Here is a 16,297-nt window from a genome sequence, read left to right on the forward strand (position 1 = left end):
TTTACACTATGGAAATTGACAAATACTACAAATCAAGCTCTTTTTCTTTTTATCCCTGGAGAGCCACCTGTCAAAAACTTACCAGGATACTACTGACCCCTAGCCAGTGCTCTCACCTCATCCTTTTAACCTGACACATTCATGCTGGACAAACACTCACTACAACAGAACCAAATTCTAGTGTGTCATGACACCCTCCGTTTAAAAAAAAAAAAGTATTTATTTATTTGGCTGAGTCAGGTCTTAGTTGCAGCATGTGGGATCTAGTTCCCTGACCAGGGATTGAACCTGGGCCCCCTGCATTGGAGACACAGATTCTATACACCCTCCCTTCTTGAAACCTATGTACTCTCAGTTCTATGATCTACTTGCCTGGCTTGTTCCCCAGTGGTGGCAGCAATAACCACTGTAATCAGAGCTAACATCCACTGGGACTTACTCTAGGCTGGCTGCTGGCAGATACCTCTCAGTGAGTCGTGTCCACGGGGCTGTGAGGCTGGCCACTGTGTTACTCTCATCTGACCCAGGAGGAAAGCGAGGCTTTGGAGCCTTGTCCATGGGCAGGTGGGGCCAGCATCAGATCCCAAGCCAACTTGGCCATGTCCCCTGCCCCGATCACAGCCACGCTGGGTCACTCGCCCTGCTACCTTCCTGTGCCCCCTCTCCGCACGGTCACGTCTCCGTGCATGTCCAGCACTAGTCACTGTGGTTCTATTTTCACCCACGTGGCAATGATATGAAGAGATCTTGTTGATTATGCTCTGTGGCCCCTTATGATTTTCCTAATAGCCCCCAGTTTTATCCCCGGCTGGGGGAGTGGGGCTGGCTCCCTGGTCCCCACCGTAGGGGGGCCTCTGAGTGTCAACCAGCCTCAGAGCCCACCCTGCTACATTCTTCCTTTTGGATTGAGGCTCCCAGGGGCCACCGCTGTCCGCATCGCTTCTCTGAACCTGGCCTTGGGAACAGTCACTGGGGCTCCACTGCAGTGGGCATAGGGCTGCCTTGTCTATCACTCCCAGCACTTCCCTACACCAGCAAAAGCTTGATTTGGTGGGTAGCAGACCAGGGAACGGAGAGCTAAGGGGCCAAGCCAGAGTTTCAGTCAGGCATGCATGATGGCATTTAAAAATATATGTTTTATTTATTTATTTGGCTGTGTCAGGCCTTAGTTGTGGCACATGAGCCTCCATGGTGGCATGTGAGATCTTTAGTTGTGTTGTGACATGCAAACTCTTCGTTGTGGCACGGGGATGGAGTTCCCAGGCCAGGGATCAAACCTAGGCCCCTGCATTGGGAGCGAGGGGTCTTAGCCACTGGGAAGACCAACAGGGAAGCCCGAGGGCTGGCATTCTTTCCATAACACCAGAGATCCTGAGCGTAAGGCAGGTGACAGGCTTCTGGGTGGCCAGGGATTCAATTTCCACTGCCATCTCCCAGCCCCTGGCCCACATAGCAGCAGCCCTGGCCTGGTAACCCTCTAGGCGGGCTCTGCAGCTTCTTCTCCTGTCCCAGGGCCTGGTGAGTGGGACCATACTGTGGGTTGAGCTATATCCCCTCCGGGGCTGGGGAGGGCCTGCCCAGGGCATGAAATCCCCCTGGCCACGTAGTTCTCATCCCTCGAAAGGTGGCCTCCACTCAGTGAAAAGCAAGTGGTTAACTCTGCTTAAAGGTGGTCACTAAGTTAAGGGCAGTTCAGGTGACTGTGTGTGTGTGTGCTAAGATGTCCAACTCTTTGCAGCCCCATGGACTATAGCTCTCCAGGCTCCTCTGTCCATGGGACTCTCCAGGCAAGAATACTGGAGTGGGTTGCTGTGACCTCAGGGGATCTTCCCGACCCAAGGATGATGGAACCTGTGTCTCTTAAGTCTCATACATTGGCAGGCAGGCTCTTTACCACTAGCACCACCTGGGAAGCCCAGTTCAGGTAACTGGGGAAACACATTCACCCCTTCCTAGTTGTGGTGGACACCCTGGTTTGATTGGACCTTTTCAATTTTTATTTAAAAATTTTCTGACCTCCATGGTTTCCGTTGAGAAATCTGTTGTCACCTGAATTGATCTTCCCTTATAAAATATTATGTCTGGCTGGTTTCAATATCTTAAATTTTTTCTTTAGTTTTGAAAAGTTTGATTTTTATGTGTCCTGGTGTGGATCTGAATGTATTTGGGTTTCCAAGTCGTGTGTTTATTTTTCGGGGCTTCAAGGACATCGTCTGGCAATATTCTCAGAGAACAACCTTTTCTCCTCAAAATCAGCCAGTGAATTTATTTGGTTTTTATTTCCCTTGAGTACTACCCACAAGCCTTATCCAGCAGCTTCTAATTTTCTCCACTCATGCTTACAAAAATCCTCTACTGCAATTAAATGTGTAGCTGGAATACTTTTATGAGTGTGATGAGAAGTGATGGGCTCGTCACAGGAGGCGCCGTTCTCTGGCACACCCGCTGGGGCTCAGCGTGGCTTCCCAGCTGAACCATTAGAGCAGGAGCCATTAGAGCTAGGGGCTGTGGACCGCAGATGGTTATAGGAAGAAACATTAAATGTTTCCTAACCATGGGACAGACACCATGGTGGGCACAAATATTCTTCTCTCTAATCCTTTAGCAACCTGCCCAGTGTCATAAATTCCCATTTTTCAGATGAGGAAAATGATGCTCAAAGATGCTAATAGCACCTGGCTGATAGCCACACAGCTGTTAAGTGCCAGAGCCAGTGTAAATGTGCCAATAAATTTTTAAAATTATTTTAGGCAGCATGGCTTACCCGTAGTAAAGTACACTGATCTTAAGTGTCACAGAGAATGTTTACATGTGTGTACACACATAAGACCACTTAGTCAACACACAGAGCATTGTATTAGTAATCACTCCAGATGGCTTGCTGGGTGATTAATAATCACTCCAGATGGCTCCCATTCAGTAACCCCTCCTGCCCCCAGGGGCCATCACCATCATAGATCAGTCTGACCATTTCAGAACTCTACATGAATGGAATCATCCAGTACGTGCCACCTGTATCTGTCTTCCTTGGCTGAACATCACATGGTGTTCATCCATGGTGCTGCAGGTATCAATAGGTTCTTCTTTTTCATTGCTGTATAGTATTTTATTATATGACTACATCACAATTTTTATATTCATTCTCTGCTGATAGACTTTGGGGTGGTTTCTAGTTTGGAGGCATTACAAAGAAAGCTGCTGTATCTTTGTGCACCTGTTTTCTGGACATACGCACTCTCACAAAGTCAACGGAGACACCCCTTGCCCCAATTCCATCATGTGGCAGGAAGCTGCAGTTTTGTTCTATTTTGTTTGTTCGCTTTCACTATAGAAATTATGCTTCCCTTATTTTTAGCCATAGGTGATTTAGGAAGGAAGAATCTTACTGACTTCTCTGAGTAAATTTGTAAAGTTCTCTCCAAGCAGTTTTTAATTCTGTTAGGTAGGTAGAAAAGGGAAAAGGAGTCCAAAATGGCGGTGGCTGAAAGACAAGGAAGGGAAAAGCCCGCGAAAATAGAACAGAGGAAGGTCAAAGGAAGGTCCGAGGACCGGAGTGAGGACTTCAGGTAGAACAGCACTCCAGACTAAGGACAATTTGCATAGGGCAGGCCTGGGAGAAGACAAAATATAAAAAGAGGAGCCAAAGGGCTCTCTCTCTCTCTCCCCACCCCTCCCCGCCCCGCTCACTGAGGCGCTCTTCTCTTCGTGTCTTTGGATCGACATGTCCTCACGCCTCGAAGGTGGATTTTCCGGCTATCTTCTAAATAAAATACAGCTGTAACACTGATTTGTCTAAGAGCTATAACATGGTCCGTTCGAGACCTGAGAGCTATAACACGGTCTGTCCAAGACCCGAGAGCTGTGACACGGACACGCCGAGGGCTTTAAGGGCCGTCACTCCAAATCTTCATTGTGACGAGACAAAGAACCGAGGAGCGTACACTCGCCTGACAATTCCTTCCCGCTGAAACCTTGGAAGTGAGGTGAGAGGGGATCAGTTTTACCTCTTCAGGAGACACATACACCCTCATACCTCCGCACACTTTTTATCATTTCACACTCTGTTGCTTTACACATTCAAATTCCCAGCATCAACCACCGACTGCCCTACTTGACCAAAATAATGCCCTTTCTGCCTCAGCCATACCCGTTCTGCTGTCCCCAAAGACATGCTGTTTCACAACCCTTCAGTGCTTTACCCTTCCTCTCTGCCAGATTCCATCCTTCTTTCAAATCCCTGCTTAAATGAAGCCTTCCTTTTTTCTTTCTGGCAAGCTAACAGAATTGTAAATTGATGGGGACATAAATTCTAAATAAATAAACCTACTATACACACACTGTATTTATATGAGAATATACAACAAATTTTGTTTTGTGCTGAAGGCAATTTTTAAACATACAGGACACAATTTAATACACAGGGCATTTTTAAAAGGTGAGAAGCAAATTACTTCCATTTGATAATGACCTAATGACCGTGACATAGGCTACCTACTGAATGGTATAGTCTTTTCCCAAAAGTTAAGAAATAAAAGCTAAATTGATTAGAAGCACTGCAAAAATGTTAGCGCTTTATGATTGTAACTAAAAGGCATAGCTGACAAAGATTTCTTAAAGGTATTCAGTTTATTTAGAATTCGTTACACTTCCTCAGTGTACAAGGCCATTCATTCCTAGATGTCTCTTGAAGAATCTCAATTTAGAGGTTAAGCAAATCACCTGAAGGACACAGAGTCCCAGAAAATGCAGGTGTCTTTATGGGGTTTAATTCTGATGAGGCTTTGGAAGCTACTTGATTGGGGAATTGGGGGATGCTGCCCCCAGAACAATTCTTTAGGAAAAAAAAAGAAATCCTCTTTTCTTAATTGTCTCATATCCTACTTCTATGGGTGTAAACTGTAAGCCTCTCCAGTTCTTTCCTTTCCAATGAATTCCTAAATACTCCCCTGACAGGGCTGCCTTTGAATTACAGAGACCATAATATTCTCTGATGCTTTTACAGTGATTCCGAGAGCAATTCACACCTCAGGCAGGATTCCTAAGAATCCTTATGACAGTGCAGCTTATACATTCCAGGGTTGAAGCAGCCCATTTATATGGTAAATGCGTTGGCCCTCCCATCAGGCGATGCTGAATTAGTTTGCCTTCCTTAGGCCACTTGTTCCTGCTCTCAAATGAGAACTCAAGAAATTTAGCAGCAGTCGCTTTTGGTCTTGATTTTAAGAGCTGTTCGTAGTCTTCAGAAATGAATACAGCATCATCTGCTATATTGGTTCCTGCTAAACTTAACTGTCTTCATACTGAATACTGCTTTGTCCAAATTTTAGGGCTTAATTTTCTAGGATCTTTTGAAGAATTTACATTTTGTAAGGTTTTTGTAAAGTGAAACAGATATTCTTCACTGTCTATCCCTCTCTTATGCTGCAGTATCAAATCCTTCATTTCTTAAATTGATTTTCTGTGGACTGTTCTGAGGGAACTTCAAATTTTTAACCACGAGGCTTATCCTGGGCTTTCCAGGTAGCTCAGTGTTAAAGAATCCATCTGCCAATGCAGTAGATGTAGGAGTAGGTGGGAAGATAGATCCCTGGGTGGGGAAGATCCCCTGAAAGAGGAAATAGCGACCCGCTCCAGTATTCTTGTCTGAAAAATCCTAGGAGCAGAGGATGGGCCACAGTCCATGGGGTTGTAAAGAGTCCGATGCAAAAGCAAGAGAATTTTTATTACCAAGCTCTAGCTGGGGCTCCCACTGATACTGACGCAGCGGCTGAAGAATCTAAGCTACTCCATTTTGTAAAGTTCCGGGAAAAGAGCCTTTGGAAATCCAAGAGCCTTTGGAAATCCCCTGACCTCACCCCACCACCTGCGAACCAATCAGAACCCTTGGCCAGCCCGGGAAATTCGAATCAAGCCCAGGAAAGGAGAACCAATCAGAACTCAACACCTAACCCTTCACCAGAAGGTGACCAATCAGACCCGGAGACTCCCGTTTTTCGAATTTTTCCCGCGATAATACCCTATATAAGCAATGTAACCCAGAGCTCAGGGCTCCTCCCTATAGCTGCTGCGTGGGTATCCGTGGGAGCCCCAGCTCGAGCTTGGTAATAAAAACTCTCTTGCTTTTGCATCGGATAACGGCTCCCTGGTGGTCATTGGGAGATTTCGCGACTTGGGCATAACATGGCTATAGGGAGGAGCCCCGAGTTTTGGGTTACATTGCTTATATAGGGTATTCTCCCGCGAGAAATTTGAAAAACGGGAGTTTCCGGGTTGGGAGACGTCTAATTGGTTACCTTCTGTGGAAGGGTTAGGTGTTGGTTTCTGATTGGTTTTTATTTTCCCCCGGGCTGGCCCCGGGTTTTGATTGGTTCCCATTTCCCAGGCTGGCCACGGGTTCTGATTGGTTCCCATTACCTAGGTAGACCACGAGTTCCTGAACGTTAAGTCAGGAGATTTTGGTCTGGGGTCCCATTGGCTCGAGGGTGGTGGGGTGAGGTCAGGGGATTTCCAAAGGCTCTTGGATTTTCAAAGGCTCTTTTCCCGGAACCTTACAAAATGGAGTTTTTCTGTTAACAGAATGGAGTAGCTAAGGTCCTTCACCCCATGAAAACCCAGCTCAGGCAACCCTTCCTTTGGGACACCCGTCCTGCTGTTGCTCTAACCACAGTCCCCCCCGAGGACCTCATGGCCTCCAGCAGAGCACTGTCCACTCACGGCTGCTCATGTAGTACTGAGATCTGCGTGACTCTTTAACCTTGGCCATTAACACAGGCCTGGGAGCTTGCTGATGGAAAGAACCAGTGCCTCTGCTTGCTTATCAGAGAAATTTCAGAAAGATAAAGATTTCTGGCTAAGATTCAGCACTTTCATTACCCTATCATGTCCCGGGTTCAATCCCTGGTCAAGAAACTTGAAATCCTGCAAGCTGCAGTGAAAAACAAACAAACAAAGAAAAAAAAATGCCAGAAGATCAAAATTTCAGGCTGGCCTCTTCCCCATAATAACTGTCCTGCAACTTATGCAAGGAGGCTTGAGGAAGTAAAGAAAAAAGGGACGCTACAAACAGAAGGCATACCAGGAACTTGTACCAAAAAATTGTACGACAAACATCGAAAGTGGACATGTGAACAAACAGTGCTCCAGAAAATCAGTGACGGATGGTAAAGAGCTGATTGCTTTAGCACAGGCCTCCTGTGTGGGCTGAACCCAGTAATCATTTATGGAAGAAATAAATGAAAAATACTCCATTCACCGTGAGATGTGTCTGTGTACATTTCCAGGAACAAGGAGACGCTGTCTTACATAACCAGGTAAACTGATCAATTTCAGGAAGTTTAAAATGAACTCAATACTATTCTACCATCATCCAAATGGCGTCAACTGTCCCAGTGTCCTCTACAGCCACGTTCCTCATCTCAAAAGTTGATCAAGCGTTAGGCATGCCACTTGGTTATCATTTCTTGTTAGTCTTTAAACATTTCCTCAGTTTCTTTTTTCTTTCATGACATCAACATTTTGAAGACTTCAGGCCAGTTATTTTGCATAATACCGCTCAGTGTACTTTTGCGTTTCCTCAAGATGAGATTTATTCTGAAATCTGGAAGGGTAGACTCTCACAGTACATGAATGGAACTTAATCACCAACACTCCTCAATTTTTTTTTCCTTTAATTTTTCAGTCTAGTCAAGAGCTGTGTCAATTGTAAAACTTTTTCACTGAACAGCCCTGGCTAAGATGGGGTTTTCCAAGTACACAGTAACTTTCTTTGACTTGCTGCATCATAGCGTGTGATGACATTGCAAGAGCTCCTTATTCAAAATGAATTGGCACGGACATTGGCACACGGTGCTGCCAACAAAAAATAATTATTCCATGGCACTCAGGTTCCTATGTCACAAACACTCCACAAAGTGTACACACAGGATAAATGCTCTCCATTCAAAAAAGTGAAATACTTCTTTCACTAAGAAACCACCGCATATGTAATTTTTAATATAAGAATTTACCCATGCTAGTGCACGTGATTTTAAATGTCTCATCATATTCTGTCAAGTAGAATGTGTCCTAATTTACTTCTTCTGTTCTATTGTTGGACATGTAGATTATTAGTAATCCAGGATGTCTCATTTTTCACTGAAAAATTTTTTGTATTAAAAATATTCCAATGCCTCTTTAGGTAAAGGTTTTAGAAATTACAGGGTAAAAGGACTTGAACATGCTAATGGCTATTGATATATGTTGGTAAAAGGTTATGCCCGTTTTGACTTCACCAGCAGTGGATGAGAGTGCCTTTTTCAATCTACCCTTGTCACCACGGAGGAGAATGCAGAAAAACAAACATTAATTTAATAAGAAAAAAAGTACTTGAAGTGTAAATGTCTATTCCCTTGCTTTCTAGTGAGGTTCAACATTTCTCCATATAATCGTTAACCTGCGAATGTCCTCATCTCATAGTGGTAATTTTTTAATATCTTATCTCCTGTAGGGATATTGCAAACCCATTGGGATATCTCTAAAACATACTGTGGAGTTTATACTAAAAGGGCAGCATGCTAATTTATGAATCATGTGGATTGTGTGAACATCAAACACTAAGTGATCAGATAGAAGTAAAGGATATTTGACAGAAGGTGAAAAGAAATGAAGGCTTAAATTGTCTCAGAAAAACCGAAGCCAATGCCACATGGGTAATAAGGACATATGTTTTGATTTCAGTTCCAACGGTAATTTTTCTCTCTCATTCCCTGAAAACAATCTCCCCAGTTGGTCTGCATTAAAGGCAATAGCACAAAACAACAAAAATCAGAGAGAGCATTTTTTATAATGAAGCAAAGAACTAAGAGGCCAACTTGTTTCCAAGGAAAGTAGGAATGAGGTTCCTGAATCAATGATACCGGCAGTCCTATGCTTCTAGGCTCATTCAGAAAGTTTGGTTTCCCTGCAGAGGATCTTAAATGCAACCACTATATGTCCTTATTTATAAGGTTTGACTGCATCTCTGCAGTAAATAGTCAAGAAGAGAAATTTATATATAATTAGAAAATGACAAACAGAATGATTCCATAGTATCCTATTGTTAGGTAGGTAGAATAGGGAAAAGACAAACAACACTCCTGGCTAACCCAATTTACATAGGGCAGGCCCGCGGGCGGGGACGGTTGGGGGGGACATATAAAAAGAGGAGTCAAAGGGCTCTCTCTCCCTCTCCCTGTACCCCCGACCCAATACCCCACCTCCATGCCCGCACGCTGTGGCGCTCTGCTCTTCGCGTCTTTGGGTCGACATGCCCTCGCGCCTCGAGGATGAGGATGGATTTTCCTGTTATTATCTAAATAAAATAGAGCTGTAACATGGAGCTGCAACACTGATTTGTCTAAGAGCTATAACACGGTCCGTTGGAGACCTGAGAGCTATAACGTGGTCTGTCCAAGACCCGAGAGCTGTGACACGCCGAGGGGGCTTTAATGTCCATTACTCCAAATCTTTGTTGTGACGAGACAGAACCGAGGAGCATACACTCGCCTGACACGACTAGCTACATAACTTCTAAAATAAGTAATCCATCATTCATTGTTATTAATTTCCCAAAGCTAAACATTTTAAACTAATGTACATTTTAATTTGAGTCACACCTGTAGAACCACACCATAGACAGGCCCGGAGTGCTTGATACAGCCATTCGCTTCTCATGCAGTCAGTTAATATCACCACACAAAGGTCTACTCTCCACTCCTCGTGCCTTAATTTTCTGAGCGCAGGACTTTTTACTATTACAATTATTCATGGTTCCGTAGTATCTCAAGAACCATATGCCTATGGTAGCTACTGGATAAACAGCTAGAAATTAAACCAGTGCACCCCAAATGGGCTTAATTTACACAGGAAAGAAAAAGTATGTTATGGGCAGTGGGGAATAAACTGTGGGTCTAAAAAGTGGTCGTCGCCACAGCTTCACAGAGCTGCTATCCACTGTTTTATTGGGATTTCACACAATATACATACAGGTGTTCATCATGTAATTTGACATATACAGTGTTTTAAAATCCAATTGCTCGATTATGAATATGCTGAAAGAATATCCCAGTAATACCCTAAGTAAATCATTTCTACACCAAGACGTGAATTTCAGATTGCACGAGAGGCAGAGAAGCTGATGGTCAAAGCGGATGGAGCACAAAGTGACCCCAGACACCATCTCCCGGCAAGATGCCGGCTTTTGCCAGGCATTTAAAGTCTAAACAGTCCATTGTAAACTAACTGCTTTTGTTTCAAGAAACTGGGCAGGTTTTAAAAACTGTCATTTACCTGAAAATTTTCACATTTGATTCAAGTCAAAATATTCCTAAGTGTTTCCCATGATGAATTTGGCAGAGCATCCTGTATCAGGCTGAGGGGTTATACAGCTTGTTACTACTACTGTTACTCTTAAGTCACTTCAGTCGTGTCCAACTCTGTGCAACCCCATAGACGGCAGCCCACCAGGCTCCCCCGTCCCTGGGATTCTCCAGGCAAGAACACTGGAGTGGGTTGCCATTTCCTTCTCCAGTGCATGAAAGTGAAAAGTGAAAGTGAAGTCGCTCAGTCGTGTCTGACTCTTAGTGACCCCATGGACTGCAGCCCACCAGGCTCCTCCGTCCATGGGATTTTCCGGGCAAGAGTACTGGAGTGGCTGATACGTAAATAAACTCTTCTAGGGAAACCTTCAAAGACTGTCAGCCCACAGGCCATATACCCCTGAGGTACTCTGACTTCTCTATCAAATTGAGCCTTAGAAAAATTACAAGAAGCAAAACCTGTCCCATGGATCTTGGACTTCTTTCCTGGACTGGTTCCAGTGATGGACTTGAATAATATAGAAAAATAGGAAATGAGCTCAACTTTTCCATCTTTTTTGATTTGGGACAATATTCATCCCAAGACTTCTGGAGATATCCCCACAAGACATCATCACAAGATTAACCCAGCAAAACTCCCAACTTCTCCCTAACATCATCTTCCTTCATGCTCTGATTAAACAAGTTTGGGTGTGTTCTATCTGCATCAGACACCCCAAATGTAGAAAACTCCTCAGTAACCCTCCCTTTTCTTAAAAAAAATAATGCCGACCACTCAACCACGGGTGGCCCCGCTTGGCTGAAGGAAGATGGTGCCATCGTGAGCTGAGACCCTGAGGGTGCACTCGGCCACTCACCTCGCCTGCTGGCAGACACAGCAGACCCACACCTTCTCGTGCTTCTGGTAGGAGCAGCAACTCTTGCAGACGTTGAACTTGCAGTCCCCGCACCGACGCTTGGTGTTGACGAGGAAGGTGAAGGGCGAGCAGCAGCGTATGCAGCAGTGCTCTAGGAACTTCTGGTGCCTGGAGAGGATGCTGCACTTGCTGCCTTCCTCATCCAGCCTCTGCTTCATCTCACTGGGGCCCGGAGGGCGGCGGGGGCGGGGGGCAGAGGAGAAGAGAGACAGCACATCAGCTCAGGGGCTCCCTCCCCAAAGTGCCCCACCCTGGCCCCCTGTCTGTCAAGCAACCACGTAGGATCTTCCTGTAAAACAGTACAACTCAAGAAGTCCAATGGCTTGACATACTGTCCAGAGAGGAACCCTAATGGTGGATTAATTATGTGTTCTTCTATGTGTCATATTTTCTATAAGAAAGCACAAAACCTTACTACTTATATTTCAGACACCAGATTGAAATATGTTATTATAAAACTAAGCACATTAAAAAAGAACCCGTTAGCTTAATTAATGCCTTTTTAAAGGAGCAGAAGATCATTTATGTTAAAACATTAATCCTCACAACAGCCCTGCTGGGAATATGATAAATGCAATCCTGGCCCTCAATATCCCTGGAAAACAAGCACCGAGGATTTTAAAAGCTTTCAAATCAATATAAGTCAATAAAGATTCTCTGGGTGATGGGCTAATCCTAAACACTGGTGACTTGAGAGCTGGATAAACGTTAACTCCCTTTTTCCAAAGAGCTCATGGGTATTCTCGGTACACAACTGGTCAGTGCATGCAGCAATGCAAAGCTGCACACACTGTTTTCTCTATACTCTGAGAAGCAAAGGAGAACCCTGAGAGAATAGGAATCCCCCAAACACACTGAGATACCCAGGATAAAACTGACCGGAAGTAACCAAGTTATTCTGACTTGAAAGGTTTTGAATTTGTTTTTTTTCTGTTCAAAGATGGACACTCACAGGCAGGAACAGAAAATAATTATATTTTTCCATACCCATTTTGTGATTACACAGTTCATCCCAGATGAATCTATGATGTAAGTGCATCATGCTAAGTTGCTTCAGTCATGTCTAACTCTTTTGCAACTGCACAGACTATGGCCCTTCAAGCTCCTCTGTCTATGGGATTCTCCACGCAAGAATACTGGAGTGGATTGCCATTTCCTCGCCCAGGGGACATTCCTGACCCAGGGATCAAACCCATGTCTCTTCCATCTCCTGCATTGGCAGGCAGGTTCGCTATTACTAGCGCCTCCTGAAATACGATGTATGTAGCAAATATTTTCCTTCATTTTGCAATTGTTTTTTCAACTTTTCATATGGTGTGTCTCATCATTTAGAAGTGTTTACTTTTTCTGTAGTTAAATCTGTCAGTCTTTTCTTCTATGGCTTCTAAATTTTACATCTTGCTTATTACTTCTCCCACCCTTTACCAACCACTTATCTACTTTCTATTTCTACAGATTTGCCTATTCTGGCTATTTCATATAAATGGAATCATACCATATGTGTTCAAAGTTCATCCATGTTATAGTGTGTATCAGAATTTCATTCCTTTTTTTACTGTCAAGGAATATTCTATTTACAGATATACCATATTTTACTTATCTGTTCATCGACTAATAGACATTGGGGTTGTTTCTACTTTTTTGCCTATTTTGAATAATGCTGCTATCAACATTCATGGGCAAGTTTTTGTGTGGACATATATTTTCAACCCCAGGAGTAGAATTGCTGGGTCAAATGGTAATGTTAAATGATTAAACTTTCAAGAAACCACCAGGGAGTTTGGTCGTTTGGCTACTCCTCCTTACATCCTACTGGCAACCCATGAGGGTTCTGATTTTTCTGCATCCTCATCAACACTTGTTACTGTCTGCCTTTTTTATGTGGAGAAGGCAATGGCACCCTACTCCAGTACTCTTGCCTGGAAAATCCCATGGACGGAGGAGCTTGGTGGGCTGCAGTCCATGGGGTCGCTAAGAGTCGGAGCGACTTCACTTTCACTTTTCACTTCCATGCATTGGAGAAGGAAATGGCAACCCACTCCAGTGTTCTTGCCTGGAGAAGCCCAGGGACGGGGGAGCCTGATGGGCTGCCATCTATGGGGTCGCACAGAGTCGGACACGACTGAAGCGACTTAGCAGCAGCAGCAACAGCCTTTTTTATGACAGCCATCCTAGGAGGTTTGAAGTGGTATCTGTGCTTCTGATTTGTATTTCCCCAATGAGGAATAATATTAAGCATCTTTTCATGTACTTACTGGCCACTTGCACATATTCTTTGGAGAAAAGTCTATTCAAATCTTTCAACCATTTTAAAATTAGAATATTTGTCTTTTTCATTATTGTGTTATAAGAGCTCTTTATATATCCTGGATACAAGTCCCTTATCAGATATATGATTTGCAAGTATTTTTCCCTTTATTATATTAGGATTTTCAGGTGTTTTTAGTACAAAGAAGGGCTGTGCTAGCTCATCGCAGCCTGCTACTAGAATTGGAAATCTACGTATGGTTTTATAATCTAATTTTTCACTTAACAACAAAACACTGTAAACATCTTTCCATGAAAATTCAAAGAGTATTTACAGCTTTAGCTTTCAGGTGCCCTGAGCTGGCTTACCCAGCTGCCAGTACCTGCACAGGCTTACTACTCTGCATTGCGGTGCCCAATACCCATTTGTAGCGTGAGCGCTGGAAGGGGAGAGAGACTGTATAAGGCCTGCTGACGATTCTACAGGGTAAGATATTATATAGGTATACTTGGCTGAATGGGGGCTTCCCAGGTGGCTCAGCGGTAAAGCGTTCTCCCGGCAGGGCAGGAGACACAGGAGACGGCGGTTCAAGCCCGAGTTGGAAAGATCCCCTGGAGGAGGGCACGGCAACCCAGTGCAACAGTCTTGCCTGGGCAATCCCAGGGACAGAGGAGCCTGGTGGGCTACAGTCCATGGGGTCATAAAAGAGCGGCTGAAACGACTCAGCATGCATAGTTGGCTGAATACAATATTTACAGGGAAACAGGACAGAAGGTTTTTCCTTAGGCTGTTGTTATCCAGCCCCTCTGATTTAAAACAGAAGATGAGCTAAGTTATCAACACTCTGACTTCTGTAAACAATATAAGAACAGCCTCAGCAACTGACTTTCTTCTATTGACATTTCAAAGACACTAAATTAAATGCGATAAAACATCCAGGAAAGAAAGTCTTTGGGGATCAAAAAAAAAAAAAGGAAAAAAAACTCTGTGAACTCAATGTACAAGATCACTTGAGCTTTATGAGTTTTGATTCCTGATATACAAAACACAAATGGCATTTTAAGAAAATCACTGAGAGTCTAATAATAAAATTTACCAACTCCTCCAAAGTTTGTCCCTAAGCAAATCGAGGATTTTTAATCACAGACTTGGAGGAGGAAATAAGAATGCCCTTCTTTTGGATCATCTCTCCCTTCTCAGATTCTACTACCCTATAGGACCTCCTGGCAGAAGTCCTTAAAGAGAATTGTATAGGATAACCTATAGTGACTGACTGTAGGATCAACCAAGAATCACAAGACCAGGTACCTGCACCGAAATATCCTGGGAGGGAGCAGGCCCCCAAATGGTCAGCCACGTGGGAAAGAGTGATGGGTTTCGTCACAGGCGAGGGTGCAGAGCTGAGCTCAGTTACTACCTAAGACCCTTCCAACCTTTCTGAGCCTCTACCTTCTGAGTGGCAATAGTAATTCCTACTTCATGGAGTTACCAGATATTTTAAATGAGCAAAGCGGCGATAAGCAAATAGTGGTTATTCATTTGGATCAGTAAGAAATCCAGTAGTCTCAGTGCACATAACATTTGCTCACACTTGCTTCTGTGTGAAGGCTTTGTGATAGTATCTGGGCAGGAAGGCTCAATGTGTGTTTGTTGCTTGAGCACTGAGTGTGGGTGTGAAGTAGTATCTTAACTGTGGTTTGGGGTTTTTTTGTTTGTTTTACTTTTTAGCACCTGATATCTAGGAATCAAACCCGCACCCCCTGCAGTGAAAACATGGAGTCTTAACCACAGGACTGCCAGGGAAGACCCTAGCCTCTTCTTAATACATCACTCTGGGATGGATATATGAAAAGCTATCAACATTTCACGGTTTCTGGATCCACTGCCATGCCATTTCTGACTCTCACCACATGCTGAGACTGCATGCAGGCTCAGTGGGGCTAGAGTGTCAAAACTTAGCAGCATCCACCGTGGGCATAGCAGGGAGAAGTGATGGCATATGTGCCACTAGTTTGCTATCAAAAGGCAGTAATTCTAGCCCACAGCTCCAAGTCTCCACGTTACAGGCACTATTATCTAGACTGCCAGCTATTCACTCAATTCACACTCACTGAGTAGCTATAATACTATTCTAGCATGTCTGCATGCCAAGTTGCTTCAGCTGTTTCCGACTCTTTGTGACCCTGTGGACTCTAGCCCGCCAGGCTCCTCTGTCCATGGGATCCTCCAGGTGAGAATCCTGGAGTGGGTTGCCGTGCCCTTATCCCAGGGGATCTTCCCGACCCAGGGACTGGACCTGCATCTCCTGTGACTCCCGCATTGCAAGCAGATTCTTTATGGTGCAGCCACCAGGGAAGCCCATAGTACTGTTCTAGGCACTAGGGATAAAAAGGCATGGGTCCCTCCCTTTCATGAAACATGTATTAAAGTAGGGATTCAAATGATTAAAAACTAAAGAAAATATAAAACAATTATAAGTTGTAAGACGTTCAATAACAGAATAGGCAGGACTGAGGACGACATGGCAACCTACTTTGGACTGAGTGCTGACAGACGTCCTCTCTGCGGAGGTGACATTTTAGTTGAGAAGGGGCTAATCCAAGAGAAAAAAACAGCAGAGGAAAGAGCTTAATGTTGGAGAAAGGGGAGGGAAGATAAGACACAGCCCCTCGAAGAGTGTCTGGATTTTATCCTACGTGCAGTGGGAGGTTAATGAGGGTGGTGAGCAGGAACAGAGCAGGATCCGCTCTTCATTGTAACAGCAGCTGCTGTTACCTTAAGGTGGACGTCTCGACAGC

General features: G+C 44.3%; 1 protein-coding gene across 1 annotated transcript in view; it reads right to left on the bottom strand.

Annotated features, from left to right (window-relative positions):
- Window positions 1-16,297, bottom strand: part of LOC120867792 (myosin VIIA and Rab interacting protein) — a 221,453-nt gene that overhangs the window by 105,680 nt on the left and 99,476 nt on the right. Inside the window, exon 3 of the mRNA XM_040246181.1 lies at window positions 11,192-11,413. Coding sequence (XP_040102115.1) covers window positions 11,192-11,413 — 222 coding nt within the window. The remainder of the gene's footprint in view (window positions 1-11,191; window positions 11,414-16,297) is intronic.

This window comes from Oryx dammah, unplaced genomic scaffold (assembly GCF_014754425.2).
Source record: "Oryx dammah isolate SB20612 unplaced genomic scaffold, SCBI_Odam_1.1 HiC_scaffold_9, whole genome shotgun sequence".
NCBI lineage: Eukaryota > Metazoa > Chordata > Mammalia > Artiodactyla > Bovidae > Oryx > Oryx dammah.